Source organism: Amblyomma mixtum, chromosome 3, assembly GCF_055824585.1.
Source record: "Amblyomma mixtum isolate Tamu chromosome 3, ASM5582458v1, whole genome shotgun sequence".
NCBI lineage: Eukaryota > Metazoa > Arthropoda > Arachnida > Ixodida > Ixodidae > Amblyomma > Amblyomma mixtum.
The window spans coordinates 100,363,581-100,381,149 of NC_143014.1; the positions used below are offsets into that span (position 1 = coordinate 100,363,581).

The following is a 17,569-nucleotide window of genomic DNA, read 5'->3' on the forward strand; positions in this document are numbered from 1 at the left end:
CCTGTAGGAACCAATCATTCGAGTCACATTGGAACCAGTTGGAAGTCTAATTGGTTCCAGTGTTTTTTTTTTCTTTCTTTTTCACACGGCGCTTTAATTACCGCTCAGATGCCAGTTAGGAGTAATGCTTTTACGAGTATGCTAGTCGCTCAGTTAAGCCAAATTCCAGCCACGAAACCGCAGTCATCTTTATCATGGTTTTGTACGCATGCAATTTTAGCTTCAAGGCGCCTCTATGGGCACCTCGGCTGCAGCGGTCCCGTGGAAGCGGCAAAAGCGACCGCATGGCGCGGTGAGTAGGATCCTGCTTCTCCTCATGGCGACGGACGTATAAGATGCAACACCACAGATAATAGCTTGCTTTAAGAAAAGGAATAGGTGCAGTAGCTGTCTCACATCTCGGTGGACACCCGAACCGCGCCGAGAGGTAAGTGACGTAGGAGGCAGTGAAAAAAGGAAAAGAAAAATAGGCGCCGTATAGTGGAGGTCTCCGGAATAATTTCGACCACCTGGGGTTCTTTAACGTGCACAGCCATCGCACAGCACACGGGCATCATCTTGCCTCCATCGGAGAGCAGCCGCCGCGGTCATGACTCGTCTCTCTGCAGGGCTTAAAACCGTGCATTTTAACATTTTCGCAGAGTCGTGCAAATAGTACTTTTTACAAACCGAATCGAATACGAATAGTCTAGCTTTGCTACCGAATCAAATGCGAATATTGTAGTTGAAAACTGAATCGAGTTTGGATATTCGTGTGATTCATTCGTTACTTGTGCGAATGTTTTCGTGCGAAACAGCAAAGCGCTAGCGGTGGCTCTATGCGGTCATGGAATTAAAGGTGCGCCTGTCAAAAGACGCAGCGCTGGTCTCCACTAATGAACACGCAGTCAGTATTTTAAACTCTATGACCATCATACGCCGTACGCATAGGAGAATTACCTTTCGCTACCGATGGCAACCGCGAACAATTCAGCGCCAGCTCTCAACTGATGAGAGGGAGAAGAGTTTGAGCCTCAGCCTCCGATATCGGCATGAAGGCAGGATTTGCCAAACCTTGCCCAACCCTCTCGTTTCACCCAATCTCGAAGGCCATGTGTGTGGGCATTATATAAAGTGCGCACTCGTTTCACTCCTAGTGAGCACTGCTGTAAAGATATTGTCACCGAGACATATGCCATTCTGTTGGGCCTGCTGAAAACGCATGTGAACTTGGAAGCGTTTCACCAGGGTCTTTGAAAAATTTTGAATTTTAGGACATGTGCATGTTTGTCACGGATTTGTTTGCGAATTTATTTATTTCTCTCATCAAAGTGGTAGGTTGCACAGTGCAGGCAACTAGCACAATACATAGAGGTGTCAGCTGAGAGGTGTCAATTCTTTACGCACTGCAGAGCCCCAACGCGGCTGCCGCTGCTGCGCGTTGAGCGTGCAGTTTTTTTTACTCACATTCAGAACCCCTCAGCCAAGTAATTCTAGGGTCACCTACGATTCCCTCACAGCGCTCTTCACTGTCGCATGCCGGTGCACATCCTCCTGAAAATCTACCCTAGGCCGTCGCGGTGGCTCAGCGGCTGCTCACCCAAAAGACGCGGGTTCGATCCCGGCCGCGGCGGTTGAATTTCTTTGGAGGAGAAATTCTAGAGGCCCGTGCACTGTGCGATGTCAGTGCACGTTAAAGAACCCCAGGTGGTCGAAATTTCCGGAGCCCTCCACTACGGCGTCTGTCATAGCCTTAGTTGCTTTGGGACGTTAAACCCCATGAGCCAAACCAAACCAAACCAAATCTACCCGGAGCCTTCCACTGTACGGCGCCTCATTCTCTCTTCCTCTACTCCTCCTTCCCCGTTTCCCTCACGGCGCAGTTGTGGCGTCCACCGAGATGAGGTACAGTTACATGTATATTGCGCCTTTCCTTTCCTCAAAGCCAATTTGTCCACCGAGCTTTCCACCTCCCCATGAGACATTTGCATCTTGCTTCTTTTTGTTGTACAGAGAGTTGCAATCTTAAAGCACACGAAATAAAGTTAGAAAGCCTTCTGCTCGTACCTCTTGCCTCAGGTATGCAGATAGCCCGGAGAGCTGCGACACCTGGAATTCGGCGATCTAGCAAGCAGAAAAAAAAAAGAAGTACAGCTGAAACGATGGGTTTCTTATCGAAGCAGACAATAAAGAAGCACCCGAGTACAATAAGGTCTTGATACTGCATGCATTTTTCCCTAGAAATATGTGATCGCGAAAGTTACTACCATCATTGCCCTCTGCATAACGATTTTGGGGTCTTTGAACAGTTCGCGAACATCGGCGCTCATCTGAAAGAGAACCAGTCACAACGTGAGAAGCCCTTATTTTTGTGCTGAACGCACAAGAAGTCGGGATACATACATTCTGACTCAAGGGGGCAGTTGAACATGCGGCGTTGCAAATCTTGCACTTGGTTCGAGTGCCTGAGCAGGAGGACAACACCGAGCAATTCAAATTCATTTCCCGCGTTAATAAAGAGCATGTACTCACAGTCCTCTTTGCAACCCTGGCAGAAGACATGTGCGCATGTTGTAACAAAGAACAATGATGTTCTAGTTGGCTGAGCAAAGCAGTTGTTGCAATAAACCAACTTGTTCATTGAAAGTTTCTTGTCAACACCTCGGGGCTGATGGGACGACGTCCTGAAGGAGTAAAGATACACAACCCTAGTGACAATAAGTGTTGATATAACTATTATTAACCACACTACTTCACTGCTAGACAAGCATGCGAATGGGAATAGTTTTTTTTTTTGCGTCTCGTGAGCAGCGTTGCCGCTTATCGGTTTCAAACGCGGAGAACGAATGAAGCCAGGTTTTAGCAAGCAATGTTCATGAACAGCGTCGGAGAAGTGTCGTCTGCTAAGAGGTTATTGTCTATTTGGCTCGTTTCACGTCTTTGTATTTACCAAGACCCTGTTTATACATGAAATTGAATAAAAAATACGTTGAAAGCCTCATAATGACCTCAGAGAATACATGACTCAATGCTTCTGTCAAATCGTATTTGCCGCGCAGAGCTCCGGAACCTGCCGCATCGCCTTTTCACCGGCTCCGCGCGCCAACAGTGTATCGGCCGCGCTCGCTGCGCCTCACTTTCGTACCACGACAGAGAGCAGAGTGCGGTGCGAGGTCTGTTGCTTGTGAGCGGGCGAGCAGAGCTCCGGGAGCGTGCTTCGCCAGTCGAGCGGCATCAGTCAAATAAAACTCCGGGTGGAGTTCGGCGCGGCCGAGGAAAGTTTGTTCCTCAGCAGTAGAGCAGCTATTGACGATTTCCGCTGAACTTGAAGGTCTCTTTAGCGGCTAGATCTGAATTTTGATCGCGCCAGCGGTGGACTCGAGCGACGGCCAGCCCGTCGGGCGCGCGGCGCGTTGTATGAGCGGAGCGTGCGTGTGTGTGTGTGCGTGCGTGCTTGGCTCCCAAGTGTGACCGAGCGCTTGAGCGGAGAGACATCCGTACTGCGAGCATCGACGGAAGGAGACACCGCAAACTCTTGAGAAGTTCTCACATAGCAGTTGCGGACTACCGATTAGCAGAATGACTTCTCGGTTTACGGTGTCCAAGACCGAGAAAAATTTGCTCGCCGATGACGCTTCGGCCGAGCGCCGCTACGGTTCCACGGGCCGCGGCAGTGCGTCGGGCTACGAAGACGCCGACTTTCACGGTGAGTGATTCTCCAGCTGTTGTCTTTCTTTAGGCTGCTGTCCTGTCCACGCAACATTTTTCTTATTCTTTCGAAATTTTTACCCGCTCTCTGCAACTCTGCACGGGCTGCCAGCATCGTGACCAGGGATGATGCGCGCTGCAGTATGCTCTGCGCGGACGTCGAGCCTTTCAAATGGACCGAAAAAACAATGAAAGGCGAAAAAGAGAGAGAGAGAGAGAAGGCGGTCGCTCGGCTTGATGGCCTTGCTATGGTTCGTTTTTTTTTGTTGTTTTTTCTCTCTGGTTTCCCGTCTTTGGTGTTCCGTTTCCCTTTTGCCAACTCGGCCAAGACGGCTAGTTTGATTTCCCCTGATGAAACTGGTCTGTAGACTTGCAAGCGACGAAAAAGTTGCGAGAAAATAAGAAACTCGTGAAATGAAGAGGTTATTATTAAAATACAAGCGTAAAAAATTACTGTCAAAGTGTTGGGTGCTATTTTCGATATCCTGGCCCAGTGTGAGCTGCGTCCAGACCAATCGCCGGGGGCAAAAAAAAAAAAGAAAAGAAAAAAAAAAGGCTGTTTCGTCTTCATTTCGTTCAGTAGGGATTCAACGGAAATCGAGACGGACTGCCTGGACAGCGCTAGCGAGCGCTGCTCACGCCTGCTTCCGTGTCGGTTTGCGGGGTGTGTTAAGTTTGCTTTGGTGTCCGTTTCGAAACCATCGACTGATACGCCTACGCTCGGCGCTCGCAGCGCGCGTAGCAGACGCCGTAAACAGGCTGCGCTCGCCGCTGTGTTATGCGGTGAAGGCTGCAAGAAGAGAAATCTTTCATTAAAAAAAAAAAATACGGTTATGGTGGCTTAGTTTAGACTACAACTTGCGCATAACCAAGATTTTCTCTTGGGTTATGTGCAACCCAACATCAGGTGACACTAAACGCTGCGCGGTAGTTTACGATGGTCGCTCCAGCAGAGGGATAGGAGGCGCTGTTGCGCTTTGCGTTTACGTCTGCGGTACACTTACGTCTTGTTCCGCAGAAAAGCTTTGCACTGTTTTTTTTTACGCGTATAACCGAGAACTTTCGTGAAATGCGCTGTTGTGCACGAATAATCTAACGAGGTGTGATCATCTATTTAAAGCGCTAGCTGTTCATATTTCACGCGTTGAGTCTGGGGGGCATAAACTATATTTTATCGGCGTCCGTGGTTTTATTACGTGGCCACGCCAGGCTGAGGCAAGCGGATTCCCGAACGTTAGCCCTTGCACGGTTTAGCTTCTGTACGCGTCGCATAACATTTTGGGCCGGAAGCGCGTGCGGTATGTGCTGAAGGCGTACGTATTATTCGTAGTGAGTAGAGACGTATTTTTCCTGCTTTAAGTTTTTGGTTTGAACATCGGCCTTATCTTTGTTGCAGTTGATCGCATGGTCAACTGGCTGTGCAAACCCATTCGCAGTTAGAAGAGGGTGTCGGATGCCTTCATTTATGTGTGCGTGCGTGGGCTTCGAAAGCCTTAGCATAGTACTGCATATATGCACTCACATTAGACACGCCGTCAGATGAGCATTCCGGACATCCCTGTCGTGTACGGCCGGTCTTCTGCTCTCTCAGACATCTGTGCCACGCGCTCCTTGCGACACTGAGGACGGAAAACATACGGCACGAAAAAGTCGGGGTGACAGTGAACCTCGATCGTAGACAACATATTCGCAACGGTCGTTTTTATAGCTGTGCGCATTTGGTTTGGTTTAGCCCTTCCGTGCACGCGCGCCGCATGGTGAAGGGTATGCCTCCTGCATGAGCGAGCTGTTGTCTGCACGTGCCCTCATACGCTGTGGTGGGGTTTCGCATTTGATTTATTTCACTGTGCCTGGCGTATTTCTGAAGTGTCGTGGAGGTCGGCCGGCCGTCAAATGCCACTGTATCAAGCCTGAAGAGTGCAGCTTAGGCCGACCTGTGCTTTGTAAATAAACCTTTCTCTCGTCGTTTCTGGTCGTGAAAGAAATGTGAGGGTTTCGAACATATCCACATATCCCGCATGGATGTATGGGTGTTTAGAGCGCACCATCTGAGACAAGGACCAAAGAAAGGACGAACCATACCGCGCTGACTTTGACTGATTTTTATTTTGATCAGTTGAAGTCAGCGCGGTGGTGGTCGCCCCTTTTCTGGCCCTTGTCTCAAAAGTTGAGCTGTTTTCCGCTTTTTGCTGCTACGAATCATCGGCTATAGTCGGATACAACTTACGTCTGCAGCGAAGCTCCGCCCACATTCAGCCACCGTGCACAGAATTCCTCCACGAGAAAAAAGTAGTCCGTTTTTAAAATTTTCTTGTCACCTGAACAATTCACAAGGAAAAACTTAAAAGCTCTAGAATTTGGATTCCTGGCTTGCTTAATGAAGTTAAAGATTAAAAAGCTGATTTCGTTTCCTTTTTTGACTGCCTAGCGGAGTAATACAGTACGCCGTGGACCGTGACACATTGTTATCAACTGCTGTTTTTTAAAGTTGTAATGACCGGTCAGCCACGCTCGCAGAATGATTCAAGCTTTTACGGTGCAATGGAGATGTGGCGTGCGCCACCAGGTTCCAGCCATTTCTTCACCGCCGCGGTGGCTCAGTGGTTACGGCGCTCGGCTGCTGGCCCGAAAGACGCGGGTTCGATCCCGGCAGCGGCGGCTGAATTTCTTGAAGGCGAAATTCTAGAGGCCCGTGTGCTGTGCGATGTCAGTGCACGTTAAAGAACCCCAGGTGGTCGAAATTTCCGGAGCCCTTCACTACGGCGTCTCTCATAGCATCAGTCGCTTTGGGACGTTAAACCCCAATAAACCAAACCAAATCATTCTTTGGCGGAATTTTTCAATTATTATTCTCTTGTACGTCACTCTCCTTTTTATGAATTTCCGCAACCTTTTAGTCTGTAGCGAACTTGAGTCCTACAATCTAATGTTTTGCCTGCTTTTCCGTCACCAACCCTCAAACCGTTTTTTTTTTTAACTGCCACCTGTGGCAATTCATTGACGTTATATTCGTCGTTCCTGAAACCGAGGGCCTCGTTCGGGGCACCGAGTGGGGCACCGTGCTCATTCCGACATCGCTTCTTCATCTTGGGCATACTGTGCGGAGAATGTTCACACGAGTAGCCCGGAACTCTTGGAGCCGAACGTCTGACGGTTTCTGGTCTACGGCGCGCACCTTTGCACGTGGCGTACGCGGTGCCTGGCCTCACAGCGGGGCCACTTGCAGAGGTGACGCACTGTTCCGCTCCCGCTCATAATAAGTCAAAGGAGCCAAGATGTGCCGCGGTGTATGTAATTGTCTGAAGGAAATGAAAGAAAAAAAAACATCGTTGTTAGCTGGAAGTTGCGGAGACACCTGATGGGACTCTTCGTCTCGCTAAAATGGTACATCGTTTGGGAGCTGTATCGGGTACCGAGTTTAGAAATGTGATCGCACATGAAGAACGCTCGTGACTGACCAGGGTACGGAGCTGGCCATAATCCCAACGATACGAGAGCCAAGTCGGCGGCCACTAACAAGCCGTTATCGCGTGCCGAGAGCTCTGTTTCTTCGATTGCTGATGCCAGCTAGCTCCTGCTGGGACCCGGGGGTGGTTGGAAAGGAGGCGGCGGGAAATTTCTGATGAGAAAATAGCTGTGGCCCCCCTTTTTTGGACCAGTAAAGTTCAAGAAATGCGTTGAGCTAATGGGAACTCACTGCACAAGCAAGCCTATAGCTCATAAATCCGCCCCTGCCGCTACTTGTTCGGTTTCAGAGAGGTTGGATAGTTCTCATCTATTACGGTACCAGGGCGCACGGGGAGTGTTCTCTCTTTTTGTTGTTGTTGTTGATGATGTTTTTTTATGGCGCAAGGGCAACCGTGGTCAAAGAGCGCCATGGCACAAGGTTTTTTCTTCAACTCAAGGTAGGGTCGAAGAATCATTTCCCAAGCATTTCACCCTAAAGAAGCCGAACACCAGGCAGGCGGAAGCTTGTAACTTTATTACGCCTTTGGTGATGGCAGGGCTCGTCCGGGTAGGAGGGGGGGGGGGGGGGGGGGGGGGGGGGGGGGGCATTTTTCGCACACCGTGGAGCGAACTAGTTAATGCCCAGCCGTGGCTTGGTGTATTGCTCGGGTCGTGTCGGTTAGCGCGATGATGAGCACCATTCAGACGGACAGACTGCGGGAAATGGAAAATTTCGCGTTATTTCCTCTTCAGGCCGGTTCACAAAGTGGGCTCCGCGCTTGCTCTCCCTTCGCGGCAGCACACGGCAAGGTGTGAAGAGGCTCTGTGTGAAGCGACAGCCTCACTCTGTAGCTCGCACTCGTTCCTCCTCGTCGCTCGCCTCTTTCTTCGACTGGAGACAGTCATCTCTTATGTTCACGACCTCTTCTCTCGCTCTTTCACATCGACCTGACATCCGCAGATCGCGGGCTCAAACCCGACAGTGGAGGCTAGGGTCGCATGCACGAACGCTCGTCTCGCGAGGACCCGCTCTTTCCGATCGGATACACTTCAGCGGAAATCTTGCCCGAGCTTGGGTGCGGCAGCCAACTGGCAAAATGTGTTGACGCTCGTCAAAAACCAGCAGTTTTTAGGTGTTTGTGGCAGATTCGTAAAAAAAAAAAAATTATTTTACAAGTGAGCGCTGCCGGACTGGTTGGCGCGCGAGCTCTTGCTACCAATGATGGTATAGTCGACGCGACAATGGTCGACGAGGCCATGGCCGAACCGCGTCTTCATAATAGAAGTTTTGTCAGTCGGCGGTTATGCTCCGTCTTCTTGTTGTCGCACATATAGGAAAACCCCGTTTATTGGGATTTCACGGGGCCGGAGAAAATATTCGAATTATCGGCGGGGACCGATTACCAAATAAAGTGTCGGACATCAACATACTTATATGTCTTGAAAAAATATGCAGTAAATGATTGCTTCGAGCGACAAATTTCCGTGGCAAGAACTGTTTTTCGCAGTTCCGCCTAATTGTGCAGTGGGCGTAGGCTGTCTGATGAACCAACACATATGTCCTCAAGAAAGCTGAGGTCATCAACATGCCCCCCCCCCCCCCCCCCTCTTGCAAAAGAAAAAAGAATCCTGCGCTCCTGCGTACACGCTCATAGCGCTCAACGCAAACGACTACAGCCTCCGCGATAACACGAACAACGCTGGCAGCACGGTCCTCGACGTGTACGCAACGCAAACTATAAAATGGCGGAGCTCAGCACAAAACAATAAATCATCCCATCTTACCTTATCGGCTGATCATCATGTCAGTGAGTACGGTGCCTTTAGATTTTGGTTGGACACCAGTGCCACTCGTACTATAGTGGCCAGACCTCACTCACTCCCTCTCTTCATCACCCCATCTCCGGTGCCCCGTGCGCGTGCCAGCTCCGCCGTATGTCCTAATTAAACGAGGCGCGACCGAATTCCTCCCAATTAACTAGTGTTTCACACCATCGAATAGTAGATACATTTGACGGGACCGGGCGTGGTGTCCGAATTATCCGATTTTCCGAATTAGCGTGCTTCTACTATTCGTAGTTGTCGTTCAAAAACAGCGGCGGCTGCCTCCTCACACGAAAGCGAGCGGGCCACATGCGGTCTACTGGCAGGCGGGCGCGTTTGCGCGACCCCTGCTCCGCATCTCGGCCTGAATGAAACTGCCCTACAGGCCGCGCTCCAGTGTGCTGCCACGCTACGGCTGCAGACCTTGGCGGCGCAGAAATGCGCGCGTCGCCGCCCACACCGTCTAGCAGCGAGCCTCTGGCCACGGCCTGTCTGGCGGTGTGGGACGTGGTGGAGACTAGAAGCACAGCTTCGCGAGCAGCTGCGTGAGTGTCAGACGTCGATTTAGATCATTTAAGCATCGCAGGGAGCTTCAGCAGCCCATCCTAGCGTCGGCCGGTGCAAGGCGTCCTTCGCCGAGCACACTGACTTATCCCTTTCGCGAGAAAAGGCGCACCTCTGGAGCGCGTCATTGCCTGCCGATAATCGTTCTGGGGCGGCCCGTTAACCAGCCCGGAGGGCCAGTTGAGAGACACACGAGTGGCCGCTCCGCTGAGTTTTCCGTCTGCAGCGCCTTTTCTTTCGTCGTTCCGCACGCGGCGGCCGGGACATCCGCCCCCTGGCGGCGTGATTGATGCGCTCCGTTTCCCCCCGCCCGTGTGTGCCTCGCGGGCTCGTTCGGTGCCCTGGGTGCAGCAGAACGGGGGACAGATGTGTGGCCCTCCTCCGGCTTTGTTGCGGCCCAGGTGGCGGAGGAATCTTTGTTCTGTTGTTATCTTTGCCATGAGCGCACGGGTTTGCAAGAAATCCTGGCCCGGACCGCGTTATCCGCTCCGCCTAGAGCGGTTAGATGTTCTTAGAACAAAAAAAAAAAAAAGTGGCAAGCCCTCCTACGATCTTTGTCCACCGATGAGGGCTACGGAGACTTGTGTTGGCCCCACCCCTCAGAGATAACTTTCCTTCTCAGAGTGATGGCCCCTGTCTTTCATTCCTTCACTTCATTTTTTGTCGCAGCCAGCCTAATACTTACGGAGATCCTTGCCATCAATTTGCCATCACCAGTTTCTTGCGCTGTCTACGGCTTAAAGGTGTGGAAACCAAACTTATTGTGGCGTCTTATTTCATCGGAATAACGCACAAGACACCGGGAAATATGTGCCACCGTGGGAAATTCGCCCGCATGCGGTAAATAGTTTATAACTGAATTTCTACTATCATGCAGTTTAGGTTTAGGCTTGAGCAGCCGAAAGGCGGTTGTGATCCACCGTCATAGGCAAGTTGCAGATCACGTGAAGCATACGAGAACTGAAATATGATCACTCCATCGTCGGTTGATTTCGTTCGAAAACTCGCGCTAACCATCACCAGAAGCCGGAACGACAGTGAAAGAACAGCTATTATAAAAGTATTTCCGCCTCACTCACTCACTCACTCACTCACTCACTCACTCACTCACTCACTCACTCACTCACTCACTCACTCACTCACTCACTCACTCACTCACTCACTCACTCACTCACTCACTCACTCACTCACTCACTCACTCACTCACTCACTCACTCACTCACTCACTCACTCACTCACTCACTCACTCACTCACTCACTCACTCACTCACTCACTCACTCACTCACTCTCACTCACTAATTTAACTGCCACGGTGGTCAGTTTGGTTACAATGTACGGTGTGATGATGGTTGTGATGACGCCACAAGGTCACGCGACCTAGGTGGCTCACCCTGGGGATTTTTCGTCACAGCATCGACGACGCCGCCGAATTTTCTGCCCAACGGGACGTTAAAACCTCCTGTCGATATGCTATTTAAAGGGACTGTAGCACCAGCCAAGGGGTGCACAAAAAAGAAAGTCCCATTGTCTCGGGGCTGACTCGATCCTTTCTTCAGGGGCGACTAAGTGGTCACTATATTGCGTAACCCAACCGGACAGACTTCCGCCGAAGATGTTCACGTTCGAGCCATTTACAGCGGGCATTTGATGGGTTACATGAATGGCCGCTCCTGTTCGGCTCTATAGCCTTGCAGCTCTCGCCTCCGAGAAACAGCTTCAGCCATGTCGTCTGTGTCCTGTAGGAGCATCCTTCATACGCTGCCCCCATCTTGCCCTTCATACACGTCTCTGTCTCTTCCGGCATTGGCGGATGGGGCGACTGGCGCGAATGTGAAGAAACCATCGAACACCTTCACTGCCGCTCGCTTTGTCGGCGGAGTACTTCCTGTCCGCTCCGTGCCCCGGCTGGGCTGGACAATAGCCCATTCTCTGAGAGCACCATAAGGCCGCACGCTCCATCAACGCGGAAGAGCCTACAAAATCGCTGCTTCTCTACTGAAGGTCAAAAGCGCGGACCGCAGTTCGCCATATTTTGTCTACGGGCGTCAGTTCTGTAGCTCCTCACTTATCCCCTTTACCCGCAGCTAAAGGGGCCAGTCGGGCTCAGACCCGGTGGCGGCCTGTGGACTTTTTAATGCCCATTTCTCTCTCGCTGGAACAAAAGCGCGGCTACGTCGTCGTCACCGAGCTACGCGTTCACGACACGGCTTCAACGCGGCTGACACACGTTGGCGTTTTGCACTGAGGGCAAACTGACGACACTTCTTGCTGGCGGTTTATTAACGCGATAGCGTTAAGGCGCCCGTTCTGCAGAAAATCCGGCGTCGTCCGCGTAGTTGTGAGCGAAAAATCCCCGGACCAGCGACCTAGGTGAGCCATCTACGTCACGCGATCTTGTTTCGTCATCACAACCTGTCCCCCGGATTGTGAGCAAATTCACCACCATAGCAGGTGGCAGCTAAATTAATGATTAGTCGATCGGGAAGAGCAACCTTGGCCGCGCAAGCGCCACCGGTGGCAGCACCTGCCATCGCGGGGCAGGGGCGCAATCGCTGCACCACTGCGCCAGGAGTGGTACGAGGACTCCCAGGATCTTTCAACATTAAGTAGAGGATGACCAGTCTCCTCACTAACGGGCATTAATCCATCAACGCTATCGCGTCATTCCCTCAAGGTGTCTTCTCCAATTTTTTGTTGCGAAAGCAACACTACGCGAGTCGCCGAGCCATTTCGCGCAGCTGACGTAAGGCCATACTGCGCATGCGCGAGGACGGCGCACAGCTGGCGCGCCGCCGCCGTCGCTGCGCGGGTGACTCGGAAGTGCCGCCGCCGCGCTCGCCAGTTGAGCATGCGCAGTAGCGGCGCATAGCTAGCCTTCGGTGCCGCCGCCGCTGCCGCGCGCTCTCCATCTTCTCTCTCTCTCTCTCCTCGTTGCTTTCGCAATCCTCCTGGTTTAACCAGAGCTAAACCACTGCCAATTTTTTGCCAATGCAACGCCTACCGCGTGATGTCTTGTATTCTTTCGTATGCCACTCCGATCCCGATAAAACGTGGAGCTGTTACTTTGCTAAAATTAATGTTTCTGCAGAGTGGTACTTGTATTATGTGCCTCTAGTTAAATAACAGTATGCCTTACCCATAGTGACTGACAGCGCGCGTTTGTGTTGTACACTTGCGGGCGCATTTCAGCCTCGTTAGTCGCGTGGCTGGGCTCTCTCGGAATGTTGGAAAACCCAGCGACCGTTCCCAGGCGACGTTTTTTTCGGCTTCCGAACGGATGATGTCTGTATGCGATAAGGGGCGGCTTGCTCTGCCGAGAGAAACGTGCAGTCTTCGTTTGCGCTGCGCGCAATTCCTCCTGGGGACCAGTGCGCTCTCAGACGTGGGCTGTCCATTTCCCGAAAAAAAAAAATGCGCAAATGACCGAAGAGGGAAACAGGCGAATGAAAGCAGGCTTGGGCACCCGGTGCTCCTTTGCGGGAGTGCTCGTGTACTCGAGGGACACGGGCAAAGCGAGGAGGATAACGTCGACGGATGGGAATTGCTGCTTCACTGTTTCTGAGGGGTTGCCCTTCTGGCTGCAGGTACTCGTAGAAAGCGGCCCGATAGACTCAAATGCCGAAACCAGTAATCTGTGCAGGCTTCAGCAAAAAAGAATTAAAGAAAAAACGAGAGATAGGAATATTTTTTTTCCACACAGATGATCGTGAGGACGATAAAGTCAAAGCAGCGCATCCTTTCTCAGGGGTCCCAAGTCTAAGAGAGCACTACCATACATACATACATACATACATACATACATACATACATACATACATACATACATACATACATATATATATATATATATATATAGGCAAACAAGGGAAGGGGAATGAGGGGCTCGTTATACATATGAGAGAAGCCAACAGCCGCAGAAACCAAGGGAGCACAGGGGATTTTTTATATTTATTTATTTTGTGGTGTTGATCAATGGAGAATATTACTGAATATGTTATCGCTTCAGAATAATTGATTAGAAACGGAGAAACAAAATCAGAAGAAAAATCAATTATTTCCTTTTTCTAGAACATTACGCAAACATAAATGCCATCGGGAGCAAAACATTAAGCAGCCGTCGCCGTAGCTGAGTTCGTAAAGCACCGGACGCAAAATTCTGATGTCATGGGTTTGGATCCCACCGGCGGCATGGTTGCTTTTTCTTCTGCTTTATAATTAATCGTCTTTAAGCGACAGTTTAATCACAGCACTATTAATCCATTGATCAACACCACAAAAGAAGAAAAAGAACATTCTCCTATGCACCTTGCTTTCGGTGGCTGTTGGCTTGTCTCTCTCTCTCTCTCTCTCTCACACACACACACACACACGCATATATATATATATATATATATATATATATATATATATATATAAGAAGGGGGTGAAGATCGGATGGATCCGGTAGAACATAAACGTAATTCGGTTGACATACGGTAGAAAAACAACTTTATTCTAACGTTTCGACCAGGGTCTGGCCTGACGAAGGCCAGACCCTGGTCGAAACGTTAGAATAAAGTTGTTGTTTTTCTACCGTGTGTCAACCGAATTACGTTTATATATATATATATATATAACAAACGTTTTTGCAACTCGCGGGGCGACGCGTCTCTTTCCCATCGTATACGTTGGTACGACATGCTTGTTGTGAGTCTAGCTCTGGGCGGGACGCGATGGGACTTGACACGGCGCTCCGTCTGCCCCGTCATTAAGTGCGTCTTCATCGCGAGCGTGCCGCGAGTAATTTGTCGTGGCGCCGTTAGTTACGCCTCGCTCGTTGACGCGGCCGATCCACGTGGAACCGCGCGGGTAAACGCAGCGCCCTGCAAGCGAGCCCCCCCCCCCCCCCCCCGCGGCGGCGGCGCGGCGACCTTACGCAGCCTGATCGAAATCCCTCGACACGTTTCATCTGAGAGTGAAAGCGTACCAGGAACTAAGTCAGCGGGGGAAATGGCGTGGCTTGGAGGAAGGAAGGCCGTGGAGAGTGAGCGACCGAATTACGTCACCTTCTTGCAGCGCCGCTGCTCCACTTGTGTATCGCGGCGCTCTTTTACGGCGGTCGTATAGTCGGCGAGAGAGGGTATCGCCTTCAACTCCCCGCAGTGCCCCCTGCGCCTTGCCCCTGACTGCTCAGGCAGGCATGCAGGGCCACGCGAAAGAGCCGGTCACAGTTGTCGCTTGCGCAACGAGCGCGCGGCTGCAGTTGTGGCGCGACCGCGTCGCTCGCGGGCGTATTACGGCACTTGGCAGCCGTAGCCGTACTTTCGTATGCGGCGGCGATACGACACGGCCGACTATCGGCGGCCTTGGTGATGGGAGCGCACTCGTTTCAGACGTGCGCCCGGAAAGCGGGTTTCGCCGGGCTTGAGCTACCCACTCCGTAACGGTCTCGTCGGGCGCCGCCCACGTCGTGAGAGGCGCGTGCGTCCGCCACGGGGCGCGCGCGTAAACAGAGGGCCACGAGTGATTGGGTGGCCCTGGGGATGTGGCCGAGGATTATTACAGTGCACCGTTTCATTAGCCGGGCACAGTGGTCCTGAATATCTCTGAAAACATCGCAGGACGCGAAGTTCTCCCAGAGAACGGCGCCATCGAGTTCCCCGGAGAGCTCCCGAGACGCAAAGGCGGGTGTTTTTATTCGCCCCGAGTTCCCCGGTCGGCGTCCCGTGCTCGCATTCCGCTTTGAGTACGTACACTGCGGTCTACAAAAGGCACGCGCAAAACGGAAAATTCCAATAAATTGTCCGCCGGGAAGCTCGAGATGCGAGCGGATGTTTTCCTTTCCGCCCGAGGTCCTAGCCTGGGAGTCCCCTGCGAGCACTCCGTCATACGTACTTGCAGCGCGGAGGGCCTCTGACACCCCTTCCCCCCAAACAGGCCGTGTGTGCATTTGTGTGTACGTTTGCCCGGCTCCCACCGATGAGGGCGAACAGCTCCGAAACAAGACGCTCGAGCACAGGCACTCGTTCGATAAAAGGAAGAGAGGGGGAAATAAAACTGCCGGAGGCCGAATAACTAGACCGAATTGGTCTCGGACAGGGAGCGGGGACATGGCTTCTGCGCTATGATGTCTGCAGATAGTGTTTCACGCTCGACCATTGCACCCTTGTCGCGATATGTGATATATCGTGTGCGTGGGGGATTGTTGCAGTAGCGGATGCGGGAATGCAACGCGATAACTCGAGCTGTGTGAGAACGGGTGTGTTAATCTTTTTGAACCGTGTTTCTTGATATCCCCAATCAGTGTGTAGCGGCACTGATGACACATGGTGTACCGTACGTTGCCCGAGTCATTTGTCATGTGCTTGCTCGGAGCTGTGCACATCGAGAATGATGCCGGCGGTTTATTCGAGGCTGTGTCAGTCGACTGCAGCAGTGGACATTGAAGTAATGTAGCTGTTCACTGCCTTGTACAGAGCGCTCTGTGTGACCTGCAACGCGCCTTCCATGGCCTTACTTATACTGGCTTTGTAGCAATGGTAACATCACCAGACATTCGGAGGCCGGGCAGCAAGCGCTCTAGTTTTGTGATTACTGCACTGCGTCGATGTTTGCGCGCAAACACACACACACACACACACACACACACACACACACACACACACACACACACACACACACACACACACACACACACACACACACACACACACACACACACACACACACACACACACACACACACACACACACACACACACACACACGCGCGCGCGCGCGCGCACGCACGCACGCACGCACGCTGGTCGCTTGCTCACTCTTACTGAGTGCCCATTTCTTATATTGAAATCATATCACCGTATACCATCCTGATCAATTTTCGAAGTCTTAGCTTCTTTCCGCAAGTGTTTTCCACGTTCTGCACAAATCGCCTGAAATCCGAAACCGGAGTACCCGGGTTTGAACCCGACAGCGGCGGCCGCGTTTCGATCGAGGCGAAACGCAAAAGGCGCCCGTGTGCTTTGCGATGTCAGAGCGCGTTAAAGGTCCCCAGGTGGTCAAAATTATTTCGGGGGCCTCCACTACGTCCCCTCCTTCTCTCTGTCTTCTTTCACTCCCACCTTCCTCCCTTCGCTCACGGCGGGGCTCGGGTGTCCACCGAGATATGTGAGTCAATTACTGCGCCATTTCCTTTCCTCAAAAACCACGAATATATTCTCTGCAGGGGCGCTAATTTTTAATATACTATACCGCGTATGGCAGCGCATGGCTGTTGACATGGCTCGCTCTAGTTCTCATGGCCGCAGTCGCCACTAGCAGCTCGTGTGCGACTGCAACATTGTTTCTCCTTCGGGTATACGACGCACTTTGTTCGGATGGCGGAAAAAAAGGTTCGGGATAAATCCATAGCTGAGTAATACTTGCTGGGGGGCTAGTTGGCGTATGTTTTCATAAAAGGACTTAGCGCCAGAACACTTAGCGCCCGTCTCTTTTGCTATGGGCTGTCTGTTTTGGCGCTAAGTCCTTTTACGATAAATCCGTAATTTCAGGACTATCACGCTTTGTGGTTTCTGTTCTGACGCTCGAAAGCTTTCGAATTAAACCTCTTCGCTAACCTTGAGCTCTTCGCAACTCAGTTAGGTAAAAAAGTAAACTGAATTATGTTTGCCGCATGCAAACTGGCCCGTTTGCCACGTGACTGCGCGTTACGCGACCTACTCGTTTGCGCCATGGAACTGCAGATGCTGCAGGAAGACCACTTATGAAAGAATTGACCCTTCGAAAAGAAAAAAAATTGCCTGTGGCTTAGCTTGGTTAAGCCTGGTAATTGCGAAGCAATACGTGGTTCTGCTGCCGTTCTTCTGTCTCCGTAGCTCGCTGATGTTTTCTCTTTGCAACCTGCCGAAGCGTATAGGCTGGAGGCGGCATCTCATGGGCTTGACGATAAGAGCGCAGTCAGGCCGCGGCCCCCTCGTGAGCCGCGGTTTGGCTGCGTGAGATGGGGCCCCGTTTTTAAGCAGATGGTATGACGTCACATAGCGCGCAGCGCCCCTGGTGAGAGGAGCG

At 51.6% G+C, this 17,569-nt stretch overlaps 1 protein-coding gene and 1 long non-coding RNA gene across 3 annotated transcripts in view; one reads left to right on the forward strand and one right to left on the reverse strand.

Annotated features, from left to right (window-relative positions):
- Positions 1–2,620, reverse strand: part of nenya (RING finger protein nenya) — a 43,299-nt gene extending 40,679 nt beyond the window's left edge. Inside the window, exons 1-4 of the mRNA XM_089576975.1 lie at positions 2,512–2,620; positions 2,383–2,444; positions 2,247–2,309; positions 2,047–2,103 (exon numbers count right to left, since the gene is read on the reverse strand). Of these exons, the coding sequence (XP_089433101.1) occupies positions 2,047–2,103; positions 2,247–2,309; positions 2,383–2,444; positions 2,512–2,620 (291 nt within the window). The remainder of the gene's footprint in view (positions 1–2,046; positions 2,104–2,246; positions 2,310–2,382; positions 2,445–2,511) is intronic.
- Positions 2,621–3,141: 521 nt separating this feature from the next.
- The window catches only part of LOC149351153 (uncharacterized), a 419,022-nt gene continuing 404,594 nt past the window's right edge, over positions 3,142–17,569 (forward strand). For both annotated transcript variants that reach the window (XR_016289491.1, XR_016289492.1), the window contains exon 1: positions 3,142–3,685. This is a non-coding gene — a long non-coding RNA (uncharacterized LOC149351153). The remainder of the gene's footprint in view (positions 3,686–17,569) is intronic.